The sequence below is a fragment of the Bos javanicus genome, chromosome 25, assembly GCF_032452875.1.
Source record: "Bos javanicus breed banteng chromosome 25, ARS-OSU_banteng_1.0, whole genome shotgun sequence".
Taxonomy (NCBI): domain Eukaryota; kingdom Metazoa; phylum Chordata; class Mammalia; order Artiodactyla; family Bovidae; genus Bos; species Bos javanicus.
In genome coordinates, this window is record NC_083892.1 from 27131335 (window position 1) to 27147952 (window position 16618).

The 16618-nt window shown below is 56.8% G+C and overlaps 2 protein-coding genes across 9 annotated transcripts; one reads left to right on the forward strand and one right to left on the reverse strand.

The window, feature by feature from the left end:
• Nucleotides 1-22: 22 nt before the first annotated feature.
• Nucleotides 23-9635, forward strand: ZNF646 (zinc finger protein 646). 6 transcript variants are annotated; one of them, XM_061401712.1, is made up of 3 exons: nt 23-100; nt 2336-7743; nt 9022-9635. In XM_061401712.1, exons 2-3 carry the CDS (start codon nt 2418-2420, stop codon nt 9141-9143), a joined length of 5448 nt encoding a protein of 1815 aa, XP_061257696.1. In that variant the 5' UTR covers nt 23-100; nt 2336-2417; the 3' UTR covers nt 9144-9635. The 6 variants fall into 6 exon arrangements, with proteins under 6 accessions (XP_061257696.1, XP_061257697.1, XP_061257692.1 ...); XM_061401713.1 differs by having other exon boundaries at nt 58-471; nt 2336-7323; XM_061401708.1 differs by having other exon boundaries at nt 59-471.
• Nucleotides 9480-16539, reverse strand: PRSS53 (serine protease 53). Of its 3 annotated transcripts, none has more exons than XM_061401725.1 (11): nt 16395-16539; nt 14597-15206; nt 13641-13661; nt 13372-13534; nt 12496-13054; nt 12118-12337; nt 11189-11339; nt 10860-11104; nt 10640-10773; nt 10210-10438; nt 9480-9910 (listed from the first exon to the last, which is right to left on the reverse strand). In XM_061401725.1, exons 2-11 carry the CDS (start codon nt 14652-14654, stop codon nt 9891-9893), a joined length of 1800 nt encoding a protein of 599 aa, XP_061257709.1. In that variant the 5' UTR covers nt 14655-15206; nt 16395-16539; the 3' UTR covers nt 9480-9890. The 3 variants fall into 3 exon arrangements, with proteins under 3 accessions (XP_061257709.1, XP_061257710.1, XP_061257712.1); XM_061401726.1 differs by having other exon boundaries at nt 12496-12881; nt 12996-13054; nt 14597-16539; XM_061401728.1 differs by having other exon boundaries at nt 12496-12650; nt 12789-13054; nt 14597-16539.
• Between the last annotated feature and the right edge of the window lie 79 nt (nt 16540-16618).

A 16618-nucleotide genomic window follows, 5' to 3' on the forward strand; every position in this document is an offset into this window, starting at 1 on the left:
GAAGGGGAGGGACAGGAGGCGGGGCCGGCGAACGGAAGTGAGAGAGAGCTTTCCCGGCAAGGGAGGAAGACAGAGTTCACCGGAGCAGCCCCAAGAGAAGGTGGCGGAGAAACACCTTGCAAGGGGTCTTTCTGGGTGCTAATGACAAGGGACACGGGAATAGGTTTACGGGATGCACCGACTATTGCTAGGGTGGCGCTAGATCACCGTGAACTGGAAGGTGGGAGGACAGAAAGGCCATGCCCAAGATTTGTAGTACCTAAATCCGCTTATATTCCATAACATTTCCCTTAATAGAAAGCAGTAAGTGACGCTCCCTCCATCTGGCTTGAGAAGTTTTTCAGGGAGCCCCACGATAAGTGTCGCCCAAGTACTGAGGTCAGGGCTGCAGAACGCTTTTTCCCCCTCTTCTGCGCTCAGTCAATATGCACCGGAACGATTTTAGCGGATCTTCCCGGAAGTGTGGCTAAGGTTAGTGCAGAACAACGAGCTCTTTGACCTACGTGGGCGGGGTCGGAGTCGCGCGTTAGTTGCCGCTCTCCTAGCACCGGAAATGTGTCTGTATAACCGCTGCTTGGAGGCGGGTCAGAAGCATTTTTAAGGCGGAAGTTTCGTGGGGAAGCTTTTGAGGCTAGGACACTTCCTGTTTCCTAGTAACAATAGGAAGTGTCCGCGGAGCTGGGCGATAGACGGCTGGTTAGTGCCAGCTGCGCCCTTTTTCCTCTACCTCCTTCCTTTTCCCCCTCTCCTTTCCCTCTTTCCCTCCTCTTCCACTTCCTTGAGCCCTTGCAGAGTGTGCGTGTGTGGGAGCGCGAGAGTCCTCGCACAACCACCCTTTGGGGCGCGCGGCTGCAGTTAGGGTGAGGGTCCCATTGCGCAGGCGCACTCCCGTTCGCGGTCCCCAACGGACGCACCCGCGGCGGGAACGAGAAGGGGCCACCGGTGTGAGGTAGGGGTCCTAAGAGAAAACTGGCTGAAGAGATGAATGAGGCGAGAGGACCTCTTTGGTAGTTGATTCGGAGAGGAGACTCGAGCGAAGGGGCTTTGTGAGAAGTGAGAATTCCTGGGAGCAGGTTCAGCAAGGAGGTTTAAAGTCGGAGATAGGAGTTGTATGGGGGCCCCCGGCGAGGGGGAAGAGTCCGAGTCAGAGAAGGCCAAGGTGATGTAGGAGGTACGGGGGCCTGCTATGGAGTAAGGGCTTTGGAAAGAAGATTGAGTGAATGGGCTTCCTCGTGTGTCAACTGGAATAATAGAGGCATTGTAATGAGTTGTGAGAATTAGGTGATACAACGAATTTTCTTTATTTAGCACAGGGCCTAGCACATGGTAGTGCTTAGGCTGTACGGGTAGCTGTTGTCATCAATATTAAGAGAGAAGGTAGAAGGAAAAACGAGAAGGGATGGAGAGAGAAAAGTGATAAATAGTGGGAAAGAAAAAGGTAGGGGGCGAAGTACCAGAAAGGAGATGGGATTTCCAAGATAGAAGATGGTTTGGAATCCGGGGAACCCAAGAGAGTCTTTCAGAAAGGAGATTTTGTGACCCTGAAAGGAATAGGGCAGAAGGGGGAACAAATCAGCCCTTTTCTCTGTAGGAGGCCTCTAACCTCACTTCTCAGGTCCTAGCCTGTCTATTGGAGAAAGAGGCTGCTTTTTCAGTGCCTCTCTATGAGAGTTGCTCAGTTTTGTCCGACTTTGTGACTCTATGGATTGTAGCCAACCATACTTCTCTGCATGGGATTCTCCAGGCAGGGATACTAGAGTGGGTTGCCATTCCCTTTTCCAGGGATCTTCCTGACCTAGGAATTGAATCTGGGTCTCCTGCATTGCAGGCAGATTCTTTACTGTCTGAGCCACCAGGGAAGCCCCTTTGAGTGCCTCTAAGCTACTCTATTTAGCTGAGGGGTGAAAGATAGAAGATTGGACTTATCTTATTGAAGGTCCTAAGAGAGGTACAAGTTTCCTTTCAAGATGTCATGTAAGATAGGTTGTTTGTTTCAAAATTATAGAGAGTAGAGGGTTAGGGACAGTAAGATTTTTGGGACTTGGTCTGAAGGCAGGATAATATGTTTGTGATTAGAGATGGGATGCAATTCTTTAGATGTTAGTTTCCTTATTATACTTCTAGAGATGAGTTAGGCCTAGGGGAGCTTTCATATTTGGGGAACCTGTATTCAGAGAAATTTTAAATGGTATTTCCAGAATAGATCTAGTAGAGAGCAGGTCTCTGGGCATTGCTACTTGGGGGTAACTGTGACCTCTGGTGAACTTGCTGCTCATAAAATCAAGAGGCAAAGTTAATTCACGCCTTCCTTCTGACCACTGCCCCCTTTTCCTAGGCCTTGGACCCTCCATCAGAGGAAGATGCTGCTGCCATTTGCCTGCTCTTCCTGAACCTCCAGGTTTCTGCCACACTGCCCCATGGAGGACACGCCCACCTCACTCAGTTGCTCTGACTGTCAGCGCCACTTTCCTAGCCTCCCAGAACTGTCACGGCACCGAGAACTGCTCCATCCATCTTCCAGCCAGGGCAGCGAGGCTGACAGCATCCCTCGGCCCTACCGCTGTCAGCAGTGTGGGCGAGGCTATCGTCACCCAGGGAGCCTGGTCAATCACCGCCGGACCCACGAGACTGGCCTTTTCCCCTGTACCACCTGTGGCAAGGACTTCACCAACCCCATGGCGCTCAAGAGCCACATGAGGACTCATGCTCCTGAAGGCCGTCGGAGGCGCAGGCCTCCCCGCCCCAAGGAAGCCACTCCATGCCTCCAGGGGGAGACAGTGTCCACTGAATCCTGGACCCAGAGGCTTGGCCCTGGGGAAGGCTGGGAAAACCAGAAAAAACATATTGAAGAGACATCTGGCTGTGAGTCTGGGCCAGACCCTAGGGCAACTCTGGGCACGTGGGAAGATCCACCCACCAGACAAAGAGAAGGCTGGGAAAGCCAGCCTGATCCTGAGGAGGGTGTAGAGGGCTGGGGTCCTACCACCAACTCTGCCAGAGACACTCCACTCCCCACCCCAGCCAGCAGTCTCCTTAGCAATTTGGAACAATATCTGGCTGAATCAGTAGTGAATTTTACTGGGGGCCAGGAGCTCACCCAGTCCCCTCCTGCTGAGGAGGAGCGGCGGTACAAGTGCAGTCAATGTGGCAAGACCTACAAGCATGCTGGGAGCCTCACCAACCACCGCCAGAGCCACACCCTGGGTGTCTACCCTTGTGCCATCTGCTTCAAGGAGTTCTCTAATCTCATGGCTCTGAAGAATCACTCCAGACTCCATGCCCAGTATCGGCCTTACCAGTGTCCCCACTGCCCCCGTGCCTTCCGGCTCCCCCGAGAGCTGCTGGAACACCAGCAGTCCCATGAGGGTGAAAGTCAGGAGCGGCCATGGGAAGAGAAAGGGATGCCCACCACCAACGGGCACACAGATGAGAGCAGCCAGGACCAGCTCCCTGGGACACAGATGCTGAATGGCTCAGGGGAGCTGAGCACATCTGGGGAGCTGGAAGACATCGGCCTGGAGGAGTACCGGCCTTTCCGCTGTGGGGACTGTGGCCGTACCTACCGCCATGCTGGGAGCCTCATTAACCATCGAAAGAGCCACCAGACAGGTGTCTACCCCTGCTCCATCTGTTCGAAGCAGCTGTTCAATGCAGCTGCCCTCAAAAACCATGTGCGGGCTCATCACAGGCCCCGGCAAGGAGCCGGAGAGGATGGGCAGCCATCAGTGCTGCCAGCTCCCCTGCCTCTGGCTGAGTCCACCCACAAAGAAACAGAGGCCCCCACCACCACCTTAGACCACCGCCCCTATAAGTGCAATGAGTGCGGTCGGGCTTACCGGCACCGGGGGAGCCTAGTGAACCACCGCCACAGCCATCGGACAGGAGAGTATCAGTGTTCTCTCTGTCCCCGCAAGTACCCCAACCTCATGGCCCTGCGCAACCACGTGCGGGTACACTGCAAGGCTGCTCGCCGCAGCACAGGCCCAGGGGCCGAGGGTCCCCCCAGCCACCTCAAGGTGGAACTCCCACCTGACCCAGTGGGGCCAGAGACAGCTCTACTTTTGGATCAAGGGCCTGGGTGCAAACATGAAGAGGGGGCCCCTGCTGTCCCCCCAGCAGCAGATCGGACCACACCACAGATATGTAGCATGTGTGGGATGCTCTTTGAAGATTCTGAGAGCCTTGAACATCACAGGCGGACCCACAGGGAAGGGGCACAGAGCAGGACCGAGGCCAAGGAGTCACCTCCTCGGGTGTTTGCTTGCCGAGACTGTGGCAAGAGCTATCGCCACTCAGGCAGCCTTATCAACCACCGGCAGACCCACCAAACGGGAGACTTCAGTTGTGGGGCCTGTGCCAAGCATTTCCACACCATGGCTGCCATGAAGAACCACTTGCGTCGCCACAGTCGACGGCGGAGCAGGCGGCACCGGAGGCGGGCTGGCAGTGCCGGCGGCGGGGGAGAAGCCAAACCCCCATCAGACGGGAACTGGGCCCCGGAGCCAGCGGACAGTGAGGGCCTGGGCTGTCCCCGAGACTCTTCCAGGGCAAGTCCGAGTGGAGCCGAAGGCAGCATGGAAAGCAGTGGGGGCTGTTTGCAGGCTGCAGCCGAAAGGGACAACTGTGGGATTGAGAGCAATGAGGCCTGTTTCCAGGGTGATAAAGAGAGCCAAGGCACTGAGGAAGGACTGGAAAGGATGGAGGCCAGTTTCCTTGACAACGTGGACATCCCAGGCGCTGAGGAAGGCAATGGGACTCACTTCTGTGATGGCCTCCCTGGGGTGGAGGAAGACCAGAAACCAGCCCCTGGCCAGCCCAGCTCCCCTTGCCACTCTGCCAGCTCTGCTGCCTGGCCGGCTGAAATCTCTCACACGTGTTCTGACTGTGGACATTCTTTCCCCCACGCCACCGGTCTGCTGAGCCACCGGCCCTGCCACCCACCGGGCATCTATCAGTGCTCCCTCTGCCCAAAGGAATTTGACTCCCTGCCTGCCCTGCGCAGCCACTTCCAGAACCATGGGCCTGGGGAGGCCGTCTCAACCCAGCCTTTCCTCTGTTGCCTCTGTGGCATGATCTTCCCTGGGCGGGCTGGCTACAGGCTTCACCGGCGCCAGGCTCATGACTCTGGCATGACTGAGGGCTCGGAAGAGGAGGGGGAGGAGGAAGGAGTTGCAGGGGCAGTTTCCACCCACAGCCCCCCACTGCAGCTCTCAGAAGCCGAGCTGCTGAATCAGCTGCAACGGGAGGTGGAAGCGCTGGATGGCGCTGGGTATGGCCACATTTGTGGCTGCTGTGGTCAGACCTACGATGATCTGGGGAGCTTGGAGCGTCACCACCAAAGCCGGAATTCCGGGAACACCACTGACGAGGTTCCCAGTCTCATGCATCACCCAGCAGAGTCAGGTGATGCCACGGTGGTGGTGGCAGATGGTGTCTTTGAGGGCACGGTGACCTCTCTCCCTGCAGAGGGTGGGGATGCAAAGCCGGGTGAGGGTGTAGGTGCCACGCTTGCAGACAGCCTTTGCCGGCAGGATGAGGAAAGTTCTCTGGAGACCCAGCCCCGCCCCTTCCGCTGCAACCTGTGCGGGAAGACCTATCGGCATGGGGGCAGCCTGGTGAACCACCGCAAGATCCACCAGACCGGGGACTTTGTCTGCCCAGTCTGCTCCCGCTGCTACCCCAACTTGGCTGCCTACCGCAATCACCTGCGAAACCACCCGCGCTGCAAAGGCTCAGAGCCCCAGGTGGGGCCCGTCCCAGAGGCAAAAGGCAGCAGTGAAGCCCAGACTCAGGCAGAGGAGAGCCTCGAGCAGGCCGAAGTGGAGAGGTTCCAGAAAGAACTTAAAGTGGAGCCCCTGGAGGAGGGGGCGAGAGTGAAAGAAGAGGCCTGGGAGGAGACGACTGTGAAGGGGGAGGAGATGGAGCCAAGGTTGGAGACAGCCGAGAAGGGCTGCCAGACAGAAGCCAGCTCTGAGCGGCCCTTCAGCTGCGAGGTGTGCGGTCGCTCCTACAAGCACGCTGGCAGCCTCATCAATCACCGGCAGAGCCACCAGACCGGCCACTTCGGCTGCCAGGCCTGTTCCAAAGGTTTCTCCAACCTCATGTCCCTCAAGAACCACCGGCGCATCCACGCCGATCCCCGGCGTTTCCGCTGTGCTGAGTGCGGGAAGGCCTTCCGCCTGCGGAAGCAGCTGGCCAGCCACCAGCGGGTCCACCTGGAGCGCAGTGGGGGTGGGGGCTCCCGCAAGCTGTCCCGGGAAGATCGGCCCTTTCGCTGCGGGCAGTGCGGGCGGACCTACCGCCATGCGGGCAGCCTCCTGAACCACCGGCGCAGCCATGAGACAGGCCAGTACAGTTGTCCCACCTGCCCCAAGACCTACTCCAACCGCATGGCCCTGAGGGACCACCAGAGGCTACACTCGGAGAGCCGGCGGCGGCGGGCCGGGCTGTCCCGGAGGGCAGCTGTGCGCTGCGCCCTCTGCGGGCGGGGCTTCCCTGGCCGAGGGTCCCTGGAACGGCACCTGCGAGAGCACGAGGAAGAGACCAGAGGTGGTCAGGGAGGCCCAGACGGCACAGAGGGTGGTCAAGGGAATCTGGCTGATGACCAGGGACTGGAGGACAGATTGGGTGGTACTGAGTCGGGACCTCAGCTGGAGGATGGAGCCACAAGGCCAGCAGAGCCAAGTCAGAGCCCCATCAGGGCAGCGGGTTTAGAAGCCACAGAGCCAGCCTCCTGGGGCATGGGGGAAGCAGATGGGTGGCGAGGAGCCCGGGGACCGGTGAATCATGATGGAGGTTGGGTTCCTGGGGGTCATGTGCTGACCAAGCCAGAAGATGAGTCAGGGGACAGTGTCCCCAGAAGTCCTTGTCCCCTTGGCAACACCCAGCCCAATGGACCTAGTCTGACTCCGGTGGACAGCTGGGACAGTGGAGACTGTGGCCCTCAGCCCCAGCCAGAGAGCCACTCCTTTTCCTGCAGCCATTGTGGCAAGATTTGCCAGTCAGAGGGCCCCTTGAACCACCACAGCACCCACAAGACTGACCGTCACTATTGCCTGCTCTGCTCCAAAGAGTTCTTGAATCCTGAGGCCACTAAGAGCCACAGCCGCAACCACATAGCTGCCCAGACCTTCTCCTGCCCTGACTGTGGCGAGGCCTTTGAGTCCCACCATGAACTTGCCAGCCACTTGCAGACTCATGCTAGGGGCCTCAGTCAGGTGTCACCCCAGGTGGAGGCCAGAAGCCCCAAAGCGGGGGCTGAGGAGGAGGAAGTGGAACTCCCTGGTCAAGGGAAAGCCCCATCAGAACCCCCTAGGGCCCCAGGTGAGAATGTGGGGAGAGCTAATGGAGGCCAGGGTGTTGAGTCTGCGGTGGCTGTGCACGAGGAGCGGCCCTTCCGCTGTGCGCAATGTGGGCGTTCCTATCGCCATGCCGGTAGCCTGTTGAACCACCAGAAGGCTCACACTACGGGACTCTACCCCTGCTCCCTCTGTCCCAAACTTCTTCCCAACCTGCTGTCCCTTAAGAACCATGGCAGGACCCACACGGACCCCAAGCGCCATCGCTGCAGCATCTGTGGCAAGGCCTTTCGGACAGCAGCCCGGCTGGAGGGCCATGGGCGGGTCCACGCGCCCCGGGAGGGGCCCTTCTCCTGCCCCCACTGTCCCCGCCATTTCCGCCGTCGCATCAGCTTCCTGCAGCATGAGCAGCAGCACCAGGAAGAGTGGACGGTGGCCAGCTCCGGTATGGGGGCACCAGCAGGCTTGGGCAGAGGGCTGAAGGGTCTTGGAGGATGTGGGCACACAGTAGAGAGTAAACACTGGCTCCATGGTGGGCAGGAAAGCAAGGAGTGAGGGGATCATGGGGATTCCAGGAGGCGGCGCAGGCTGGGATAGGGAGAAAGCTAGGTTGAGGATGCTGCCTTTTGAGTGGCTGAGATTTGACACCTTGAGTCAGGTATATAGGGAGCATTCTGGGTTGGTGCAGTGGCGGGGTGGCAGGGTCGGAGCCAAGGCAACTGCTAGGGCTCCCCTGCTGTGCTGGAGCCAAAGAGCAATGGTCTTCTGTTTGGGGAGGACTGGTAGCCAACTACCATCTGGTTATTATAGATACCTCTGGAAACTCTTATGATCCAGCCAATTAAGTAATGATTTCTGGAGAAAAGGATGGTCTCAGTTCTGCTCTTTCTTAGAGTAGGCCAGGATCCCGGGAATGAGGAAGGGGGCATAGGAGGCACCCCCAGACTGGACTGCTTTGTGGCTTCCATGCCAACTTGTTCGGGGAAACCAGGCCACTTGTTGGCACTCAGCGCCCTGTCCCTTTCCCCATATCTTGTCTCTGCTCCCCTCCTTTTTTCTTAGAAACTGGACCCTTGGCCCTCGCCCACCCCTGTTGGTCCACGTCTCTTCTTCCCTTTATCCATCCTTCTCTCTGTGCTATGCATTTCCTTTTTGGGATCCAACCAAACCAACCTTTCCACCTGCACACCCCCGTCCCTGCCAACACACCTTTAACTGGAGGACTGAGTCACAGATAATTGTTTCTTTGAAGCCAGGCCCAGCTGTGGCAACAACAGTCATTAGCCCGTATCTCCCGTCCTCTATCGGGAATCTTCATGGAAAGTCACCTCCGCCCAGACTTGTGGAGGAATGGGAGGGCCGGTTCTCTCTGCATGTCACAGGCTCACTCTCCACCTCCTCTAGGGGTCTGTAGCCCTTATCCCAAGACTCCTTCCATCTAGTGCGTGGGTGTCCCTGAGAGAGTAGATGATCCCCTTGACCAGGGATCATCAGGGCAGGTGGGGACAGTGGTGAGATTCCCTTGAGAGTGCTGATAAGGTGGCTTTTAGGATAAAAGATTTCTTGTGACCCCAAGGGAATGAGCAAGGAGCTAATTAGCCAGGTCTGGGAAAATAATTGGGAATTTGCATACAGGACTGTGGGGTGTGGCCTGCAGGGTAGGGAGCAGGGTACATGCTCTGTGGGGTTTGCCCCCTCAGTCACCTCCTCTCTCTCTCCCCAGGAACCTCAAAGGCACCAGCGGCGGGCAGAGGGGACTTGTCATTGCCGCCTCCACCCACCCCCACGGCCCCACTCCTGGACCCTTCACCCCAGTGGCCTACAGACCTCAGCTTCTCCCTCTGAAGTTCCAGTCTCCAAAGATCAGAATATGGGGTGGGGGGGGGGGGTGTCAGGGTGAGTTGCAGGGAAAGGCTTGATCTCCTTGTTTTGCTCAGGAGTAGTTTGGGCGTCCCCAGCTCTTTTCTCCTCTCCTCCTTCGAAGAGGACCCAGATCTGGCTTCTTTCCCAAGGAGGGGGTGAGATGTTCCTTCTGTCCTGTCCTTGAGGGACCTCCTTTGCCCCCGCTTTTGTCACCAGGTTCTTTCCTGTGACCAGTCTCACCAAGAAACCCAGTGCCCGGCTTGGCCACGATGCTGGGCCACCCTTACCAGCCAGATTCCAACACCAGGGAGAGGCAGATTCAGAGAGCACCCCCACAGGTGGGAATGTTGCCTGTGGAAGGGGAGCCTTTTACTACAATTTGTAACTTATTTTCTAAAGTCTATTTTGTAACAATTATTTAAGTTTAAAAAAACAGGAAAATTGCTCCCCCCAAAAAAAGAAATTTTCAAAGTACTTGGCTGGTGTCATTGGATCTGGAGGGATGAAGAATAGGAAAAGCTTGGGACGCCTGCGTTGGACCGCAGAGCTGGGTGGGGGGCATCCACGGGCGACATCTCCCTGTCCTGCAGGGTGGAGCTTTCAGGGCAAGTTCCTTCCCAGAGCCCTTTGCACTGTAGGACCTGCCTGGGAAAGGTCGGGGGCTGGATGAGAGAGAGGCAGTTCCGTGGGAGTTGCCTTGCTGTGACTGCAGCGTCCCAGAGCCACCTGTCAGCAGTTGGCTGGCTGGCCTGTCAGGGAGAGGAAGGAGGGTGGGGTTGGTCTCAAGCTCACAGCTTCCTTCCCTCCCTCAAAGGAAGAGGAAGGAGGTGCCCCTGAGCCCCTATGACAGATTTGAAAAGTGAGGGCTGCACAGGTTAAGAGGTGTGCTCCTAACCAGTCAATGACAAGAGCCAGTACTTGAATCCCCATGACTCCGTCCACGGCTCCACCCGCCGCAGCTGGAGGTGGCTGGGGACAGATGGCCCCAGGCCGGCAGAGAAGGGGTCTGCGGAGGCAGGTGTTGGCAGGAGGCCCCAGGGCCACGTACTCATGTTAGCTGCGCAGCTTCCGGGCTCGGGCTCGGGCTCAGGCTCAGGCTCAGGCTCCTCAGCAAAGTAGACCTGCCAGTCCAAACTGCTGACCCAGTTCTCGTAGGTGGGGAGTGCCGCAAAGACAGCAGGTCTTGCGGGGCCTTGGCAGGCATCTCCGAAGCTGTGTAGTCCAGCCAGGAACCATGTGCCCCTCACTTCGTGCACCAGCGGTGCCCCCGACAGGCCCTGAAAGGGGTCAGGTCAGGGGACACTGCTTTTTGACCTCCTCTTCTCCCTAGGCAGCTGCATGGGGCAGGAGGGGCCGGGGCTGGAGGGGTCTGGCTCTTTGGGAGCCAGTTGGCAGAAAGGATGAGTTACAGGTGAGAGGTCAGGCTGTGAGTGGGAGGGCGAGGGGTCTGGGGTGACATTAGGGGGAGTGGGGCTCACCTCACAGCTGGGCGGCTCGCCCACAACACTGGTACACACCATCCCTGGCAGAATGCTCCCAAGGGCTGCGTGTAGGCGGCTACAGGCCCTGGGCCCCAGGAGGGTCACAGGCACTGTCTGAGGGGAGCCAGTGTCTGCAGGGTGTGGGAGAAGACCCAGCTGCTACCTCAGCCTCCAGGCTGCATGCCCAGCTGCTGGGCTCCCTCTCCTGTCCACATACCTGCTCCTTGGCGGGCCAGCCCCAGGACCCAGCCACGTTCCCCATCAGGCAGACGGTGGTCCGAGTAGGGCAGGCAGAGGGGCCGCAGGCTGGGGCCCAGGGTTACAGGCTGGGCCAACAGCAGGAGGGCCACGTCATAGCCCCCCTCCGGGTGAGTATATGCCCCATGCAGGATGACTTGCTTCAGGCCCAACTCCTCTGGTCCGACCCCCAGGCCTACTGTCCATTCCTCTGGGGTCTGGCGCCTGTGCAAGGACGGCATTGAGAGCACTGGGTGGCAGGGCCACCATCAGAAGTTGGGGCACAAGGGCGAGGGAGTCAGGGCTCACCCAATGAAGCAATGGGCAGCAGTCAGCACCACCTCCTCTGACACCAGGGCTCCGCCGCAAGCCAGCTTCCCTTGGTGCTTCAGCCTGGCGTCCCAGGGCCACGGGGAGGGTGCTCCTGCCTGAGGGCCTTCTCTCCTCAGAGATCCACAGGCTGAAACAGATGCATTACATCATCTGCCCTCTAAACGCTCACTGCACGCCAGGCCTGCGCTGAGTTTCCCGTGTGCTGTCGAATATCCTCACATTATCCTTTTAAGCTGAATCTTTGTTATTTTCATTACCAACAGTAACCAACATTCCAGAGGTTCAGTAACTTTCTAGCTCAGTAACCACAGGCAAGTAGCCAACTTGGGATTCAAAACGCAGGGCCTAAGCTTTTAACCCTGATGGTCCAGCATCATGGGAGTAGCCCGCTCATTCCTCTACCCCGCCTGTCTGCACCCCTCTGGGCTTGGAATGGCCCCAGAACTCCTGGCTCACTGATGCTTCTCTTACCATCAAGATAGAGCTTCCTCCCAGGAACTATTTTGCATGTCATTTGCATGTTAGTCACTTAACGCCAGAATTTACGCCCCACTGAGTGGGAACCCTGCCCTCTCCAATCTTGTGGCGTCCCTGCTTGAAAATTTGCATCTCACCCCCAAGACTTTCAGCCAGGTACCAGAAATTCCTCTTCTTACCTGAACCCAAATGCATAAAGTTCTGAAGTGTCTGTGTCTCTCAGCCATAAATGGAGCTCTTCCCATCCTGGTCTGAAAGGGTCCCTTAAGTCCCCTTGTTAGCCCGTGGCAGTGTGTGGATGCCTCATTAATCAGTTTTCTATTCTGAACTGAAATTTATTCCACTGTGGCTCCCACCTCCCTAGAAGTCCTCATGCAGCCCAGGGTGAGGTTCCCCCGCATCCCACTCCTGACACCCACTGCTCATACCTACACAGCTGTCCTCGTCACTAATCTCCGGGGTCTCTGGGTTCTGGGTTAGGAAGGCTGCCCCCTGAGCTCGAGCCTGCAGCCAGGAGCTGTGAGCAGCCATATCAGTCAGCAGGACAGGAGTGTCTTCCCGGGCACAGCTTGATGCAAAACTGATGATCCCTGCTTGAACCCAGTGTCCATCAGGTTCACGGCACAGCACAGGACCGCCGGAATCTCCCTGGAGCAGGCAGTGTTGTCAGAGACAGACATCTGAGCCCCAGCCCTGGGTGGACACCCTCCATGGGCCGCCCTTCCATCCATCCCTGTGGATTGAGTGTCTGGCCTATGGCAGGCCCCCTTCCCTTCTGTTCCCTTCCCCTGTCCTCCTCCTCAGACCTGACAGGGCCCCTGCATCCCAGGCTGGGGACCCCCACACAGCATCCCAGGCCGGGCCGGACTGGCCAGTGACCGCTGGTGCAGGCGGTTGTAGAGACAGTTACACGTGGGGCGGCTGATTAGACGCAGGCGCAGATTCCGTAGGGTCCTGGGAGCTGGCAAAAGAGAGGGGGTTGGGGCCAAAGTCTGGGCCCAGAGGAGCAAGGGAGACTGGGAATGGGAACAGTTAGCAGCTGAGGTTGTGTGACCTTGGGCAAGCCAAGTACCTCTCAGGGCTTCAGGCCAGCACTTACCATCATTGGTGTCCTGATACCAGCCGGTGGCCCAGCAGGAAGTCCCAAAGGGGAAGCGATGGGCAGGTCGGGGCAAGCAGAGGGGTGTGTGGGCTATGGGGTGGGCGAGTCGGAGGAGGGCCAGGTCTGAGCCCTGGCTGTAGTGGTTGTAGGCCCTGGGCAGCTGCAGAGCCGTTACCCCCACCTCCTCAGCCCCTGGGCTCAGACCTTCATGCTGCAGAGAACCCAGGACAACTGACCAGGAGTTCAGTTCTGTCATTGCCTCCCTGGAAGGGGGAGAGGGGGCAAGACCCAAACACTGAGTGCCAACAGAGACAGTGACACCATAGGAGATAGCCCAAGGAGGTGACAGATGGACAAAACTGTGGCTTTGAACAAGGGCCATCCTTCTCCCAACCTCAGCTGTCAGATTTGTAAGACTTCTACCACGAAAGTTTGACATTAACTTGATAGTGTGTTCCCGGCATGTGGCACGTTTTAAATAAACGGTTGTTACTCTAGGGGCAGGGCTCAGTCTTGCAGGGCTTGGGCACAAATCACCCACCCCAAAGCCAGAAATCTTTTGACTGCAGACATGACTCACTTTTCAAAGCAGTGGGCTGCAGTGAGGACCCAGATGTCCGCCACCAGGGACCCACTGCAGATGTGGATGCCCTGCCTCCTCACGCTGGCCTGCCACGGCCACTCACCAGGCACTGTGTTGCCCTCCTGAGGCTCAGGGGGACCAGGGCCTCGCTGCCCGCATGCTGTGGAGAGGCAGGAATCAGGCTGACAGCAGGGCCCTGGCCTGCCCTCACCCTCAGCACGACCCAGACCCAAGTAAGGCCCAGGCCCCACAGCCCCAGAACTTACCACGCTGAGCTGCTTGAAGACCTGGGAAGAGAGAGACGCAGGTGAGCCTTGGAGAGGGGACCTGCCCAGCCCAGACTTGGTGGAGGGGACAGGTTTGGGGGGGGACTGGCCTGGGTCCTTGCTATGACTCTGTCTGTGGCTACTTCACCGGCCCCTCCCAGAATGAAAATATTTATATGAGGTCAAAAAACAGCTTTTATTGGAAGCTATTCAGAGTGTACACTCAGTCATTAATTCTCCTCTCTCAGCTGTGCTCAGCACTCCTGGGCATTGAGTGGCAGGACCTGGGGTTCAGCTTGGGACCAGGCCAACCTTCCTCCAGGCTTCAGAACCCCCAACTCCTGCCCCCACCGCTGAGTCAGGGAGCAGCCTGTGCCTGTGGAGAGCATTAGCTTAATTGTGCCCTGGGCTGTGGAGGCCTAAGAGGAAGGATTAGAGGCCTGCGTCATGTCCAAGTTGGGGAGGGCATCAAGAGTTGAGACTCACCCCACCCCTCTTCTGACGACTCGGCCTCCCCCATCTTTTTAGAAAGAGACTCTATCAAAGGGTTCCCTGCCCTGCGTCTTTCCCATCACAGGCACACACAAACACACCCATTGAACATGGGAGAGATGGGACGTACGTAAAGAAGGGGAGACTGGGACCAAAGGGCCCCAGAACTTGCCTAAAGCCATTGTGGAAGGAGAGAGGCCAACGAGGGCACAGGGTACACACACAGGCATAATGACAGTTCCTGCAGACACAGATTATAATCCAGACCAAGGAAATCACACCCGTTTGGACACAGGCGGCCACATACACCTCCCCCCCCAACACACACGGACACAGTTACCTTGCCACAGGCTGACTGTCACCCCCCCAGGCAGGCTCCCTCCCACACACCCAGCTTCAGGGGCTGCTCCAGCAGAGGACAGCCCCCAAACCATCACCCCCCGACCCAAACCCGGGTGACTCACCCTCTGTGAGGACCACGGCTCCCAGGATGAACAGCTTCAGTCTCCAGCTCTGCTTCATGCTGCCCCAGGTCAATCTGCTGCCTGTGCGCTGGTTCTCAAGAGAGGCCACCTGGGTCTCCCTAGCTCCACCTCTGCCCCACCCCCAATTTGCTAGGAGTCAGGTGTCATTGCTTTTGCTGGGCTGGAAGAGGGCCAGTAGTTTCTAACTCTGGGGCTGTGGCTGTGTGACCCTGGGCTATTCAGCATCTCTCCCTGGGCCTGAGCCGTGTCCTCGCTGCCTTGGTTCACATCCCAGATCCCCCTAACACATGAATGACTTTGGACAGTTAGCTCCTCATGCCCTGTCTGAAAAGCTCAGAGCTGACAAAAAAATGCCTTTACCGCAGCCTGTCAGAGTCAACTTGCTACCAGCAGGGAACCTGGTACAGGTGAAGAGCACGGTTGGCAGGCCTTTCCCACCTCTCTCCCAGGCCAGGATCCAAGTGGGTTTCACATACCTTCTCCCATCTTGCTTCAGAGGCAGTATGTGCCGGTCTGGGTGTCAAGAGGTCAGACTCTCTGCTTCTTGCTGGCTGAAGCTAGCAAATCTCAATGCTTTTCTGCCACCTTCCTGGGAAACAGGGTTATGTGGGGTCCACCTCCCCCACCATTTTATTTTTAGGCTGCATTGTGCAGCTTGTGGGATCTTAGCTCTCCAGCCAGGGATCAAACCCTGGCAGTGAAGGTGTGGCATCCTAACCACTGGACCACCAGGGAATTCCCTACAACATTTAAGGGGCTTGAGCATCCTTGGATTTTGGAAAACTCAATCAGGAGGCAAGAATACTCAGGGTGTATCCTTTTTCTCTTTCTGACTTCTAACTCAGACCAGCCCAGATTCTTCAGGAACCATGACCCCAACTCAAGAGGCAGCTGTGGCTTGGGTTAAGAACACAGACACTGGAGCTATATGGCCCTGGGGGCTTCCTAACCCCTCCCCCAAACTAGCTGTGTGATCTTAGGCTAATTAGCCTCTCTGAACTTCAAGTCTCCTCCTCAAGACATAGAGTCAGCTCTCTGTATCCACAGATTCCACATCTGCAGAGTCAACTGACTGCAAAAAAAAAAAAAAAAAAAAATCCAGAAAAGTTCCAAAAAACAGAACTTGAGTTCACTGCTTGCTAGGAACTAGTTACCTAGCATTTACGTTGTATTTACAACTATTTATATTAGATGTTATAAGTAATCTAGAGATGACTTAAAAGTATATCTTAAAGTATATGGAAAGATGTGTATATGTTATGTGCAAATATTACACCATTTAATTTATTTTTTTGGTGTACTGTATGGCTTGTTGGATCTTAGTTAGTTTCCTGACTAGAGATTGAACCCTGCCCCACAGCAGTGAAGGGGTGGAGTCCTAAACACTAGACAGCCAGGGAATTCCCTACGCCATTTAATATAAGGAAATTGAGCACCCTTGGATTTTGGTTTGGGAAGTGGGGTGGGTCTTGGAACCAATTTCCTATGGATACCAAGGGATGACTGTAATAATACCTACCTCATACAATTGCTATAGGGATTAAATGAGTTGACAGATGTCATGTTCTTAGACAGTGCTTTGCATGTGGATAAGTACTTAGTATACATTAGGAAAAACAAAACAAAAACACAGCCTGTCTTTGTCCTTCCAGGGCTATCAAGACTGGCTTCTAGTGGTAGATAAGGGAGCTGGAGGGGTTAAGGTTAGACTACAGGAAGAACTTCCAGGCATGTCTGCACAGAACCAGAAAGTCAGCTCACCCTTGCAAGCACATACCTGGCTGCCCAAGAAGATGAGGTCTGGCTTCTGTGGGTAGCAGGCACAAGCTGCCAGCCTGTATCCTGGGGGTGGGGGCTGATGGCACCCCAGGTTTTGCTGACTCCACATACTGGAGAAGGGACTAATCACCCTTCCCAGGCAGGCCCTCCACTCTCCCTCTGACTCATATCTTCCAGTCGCAGAGGAGGCAAGATCAGGGGAAGCCCAATACTAAGGTCCCT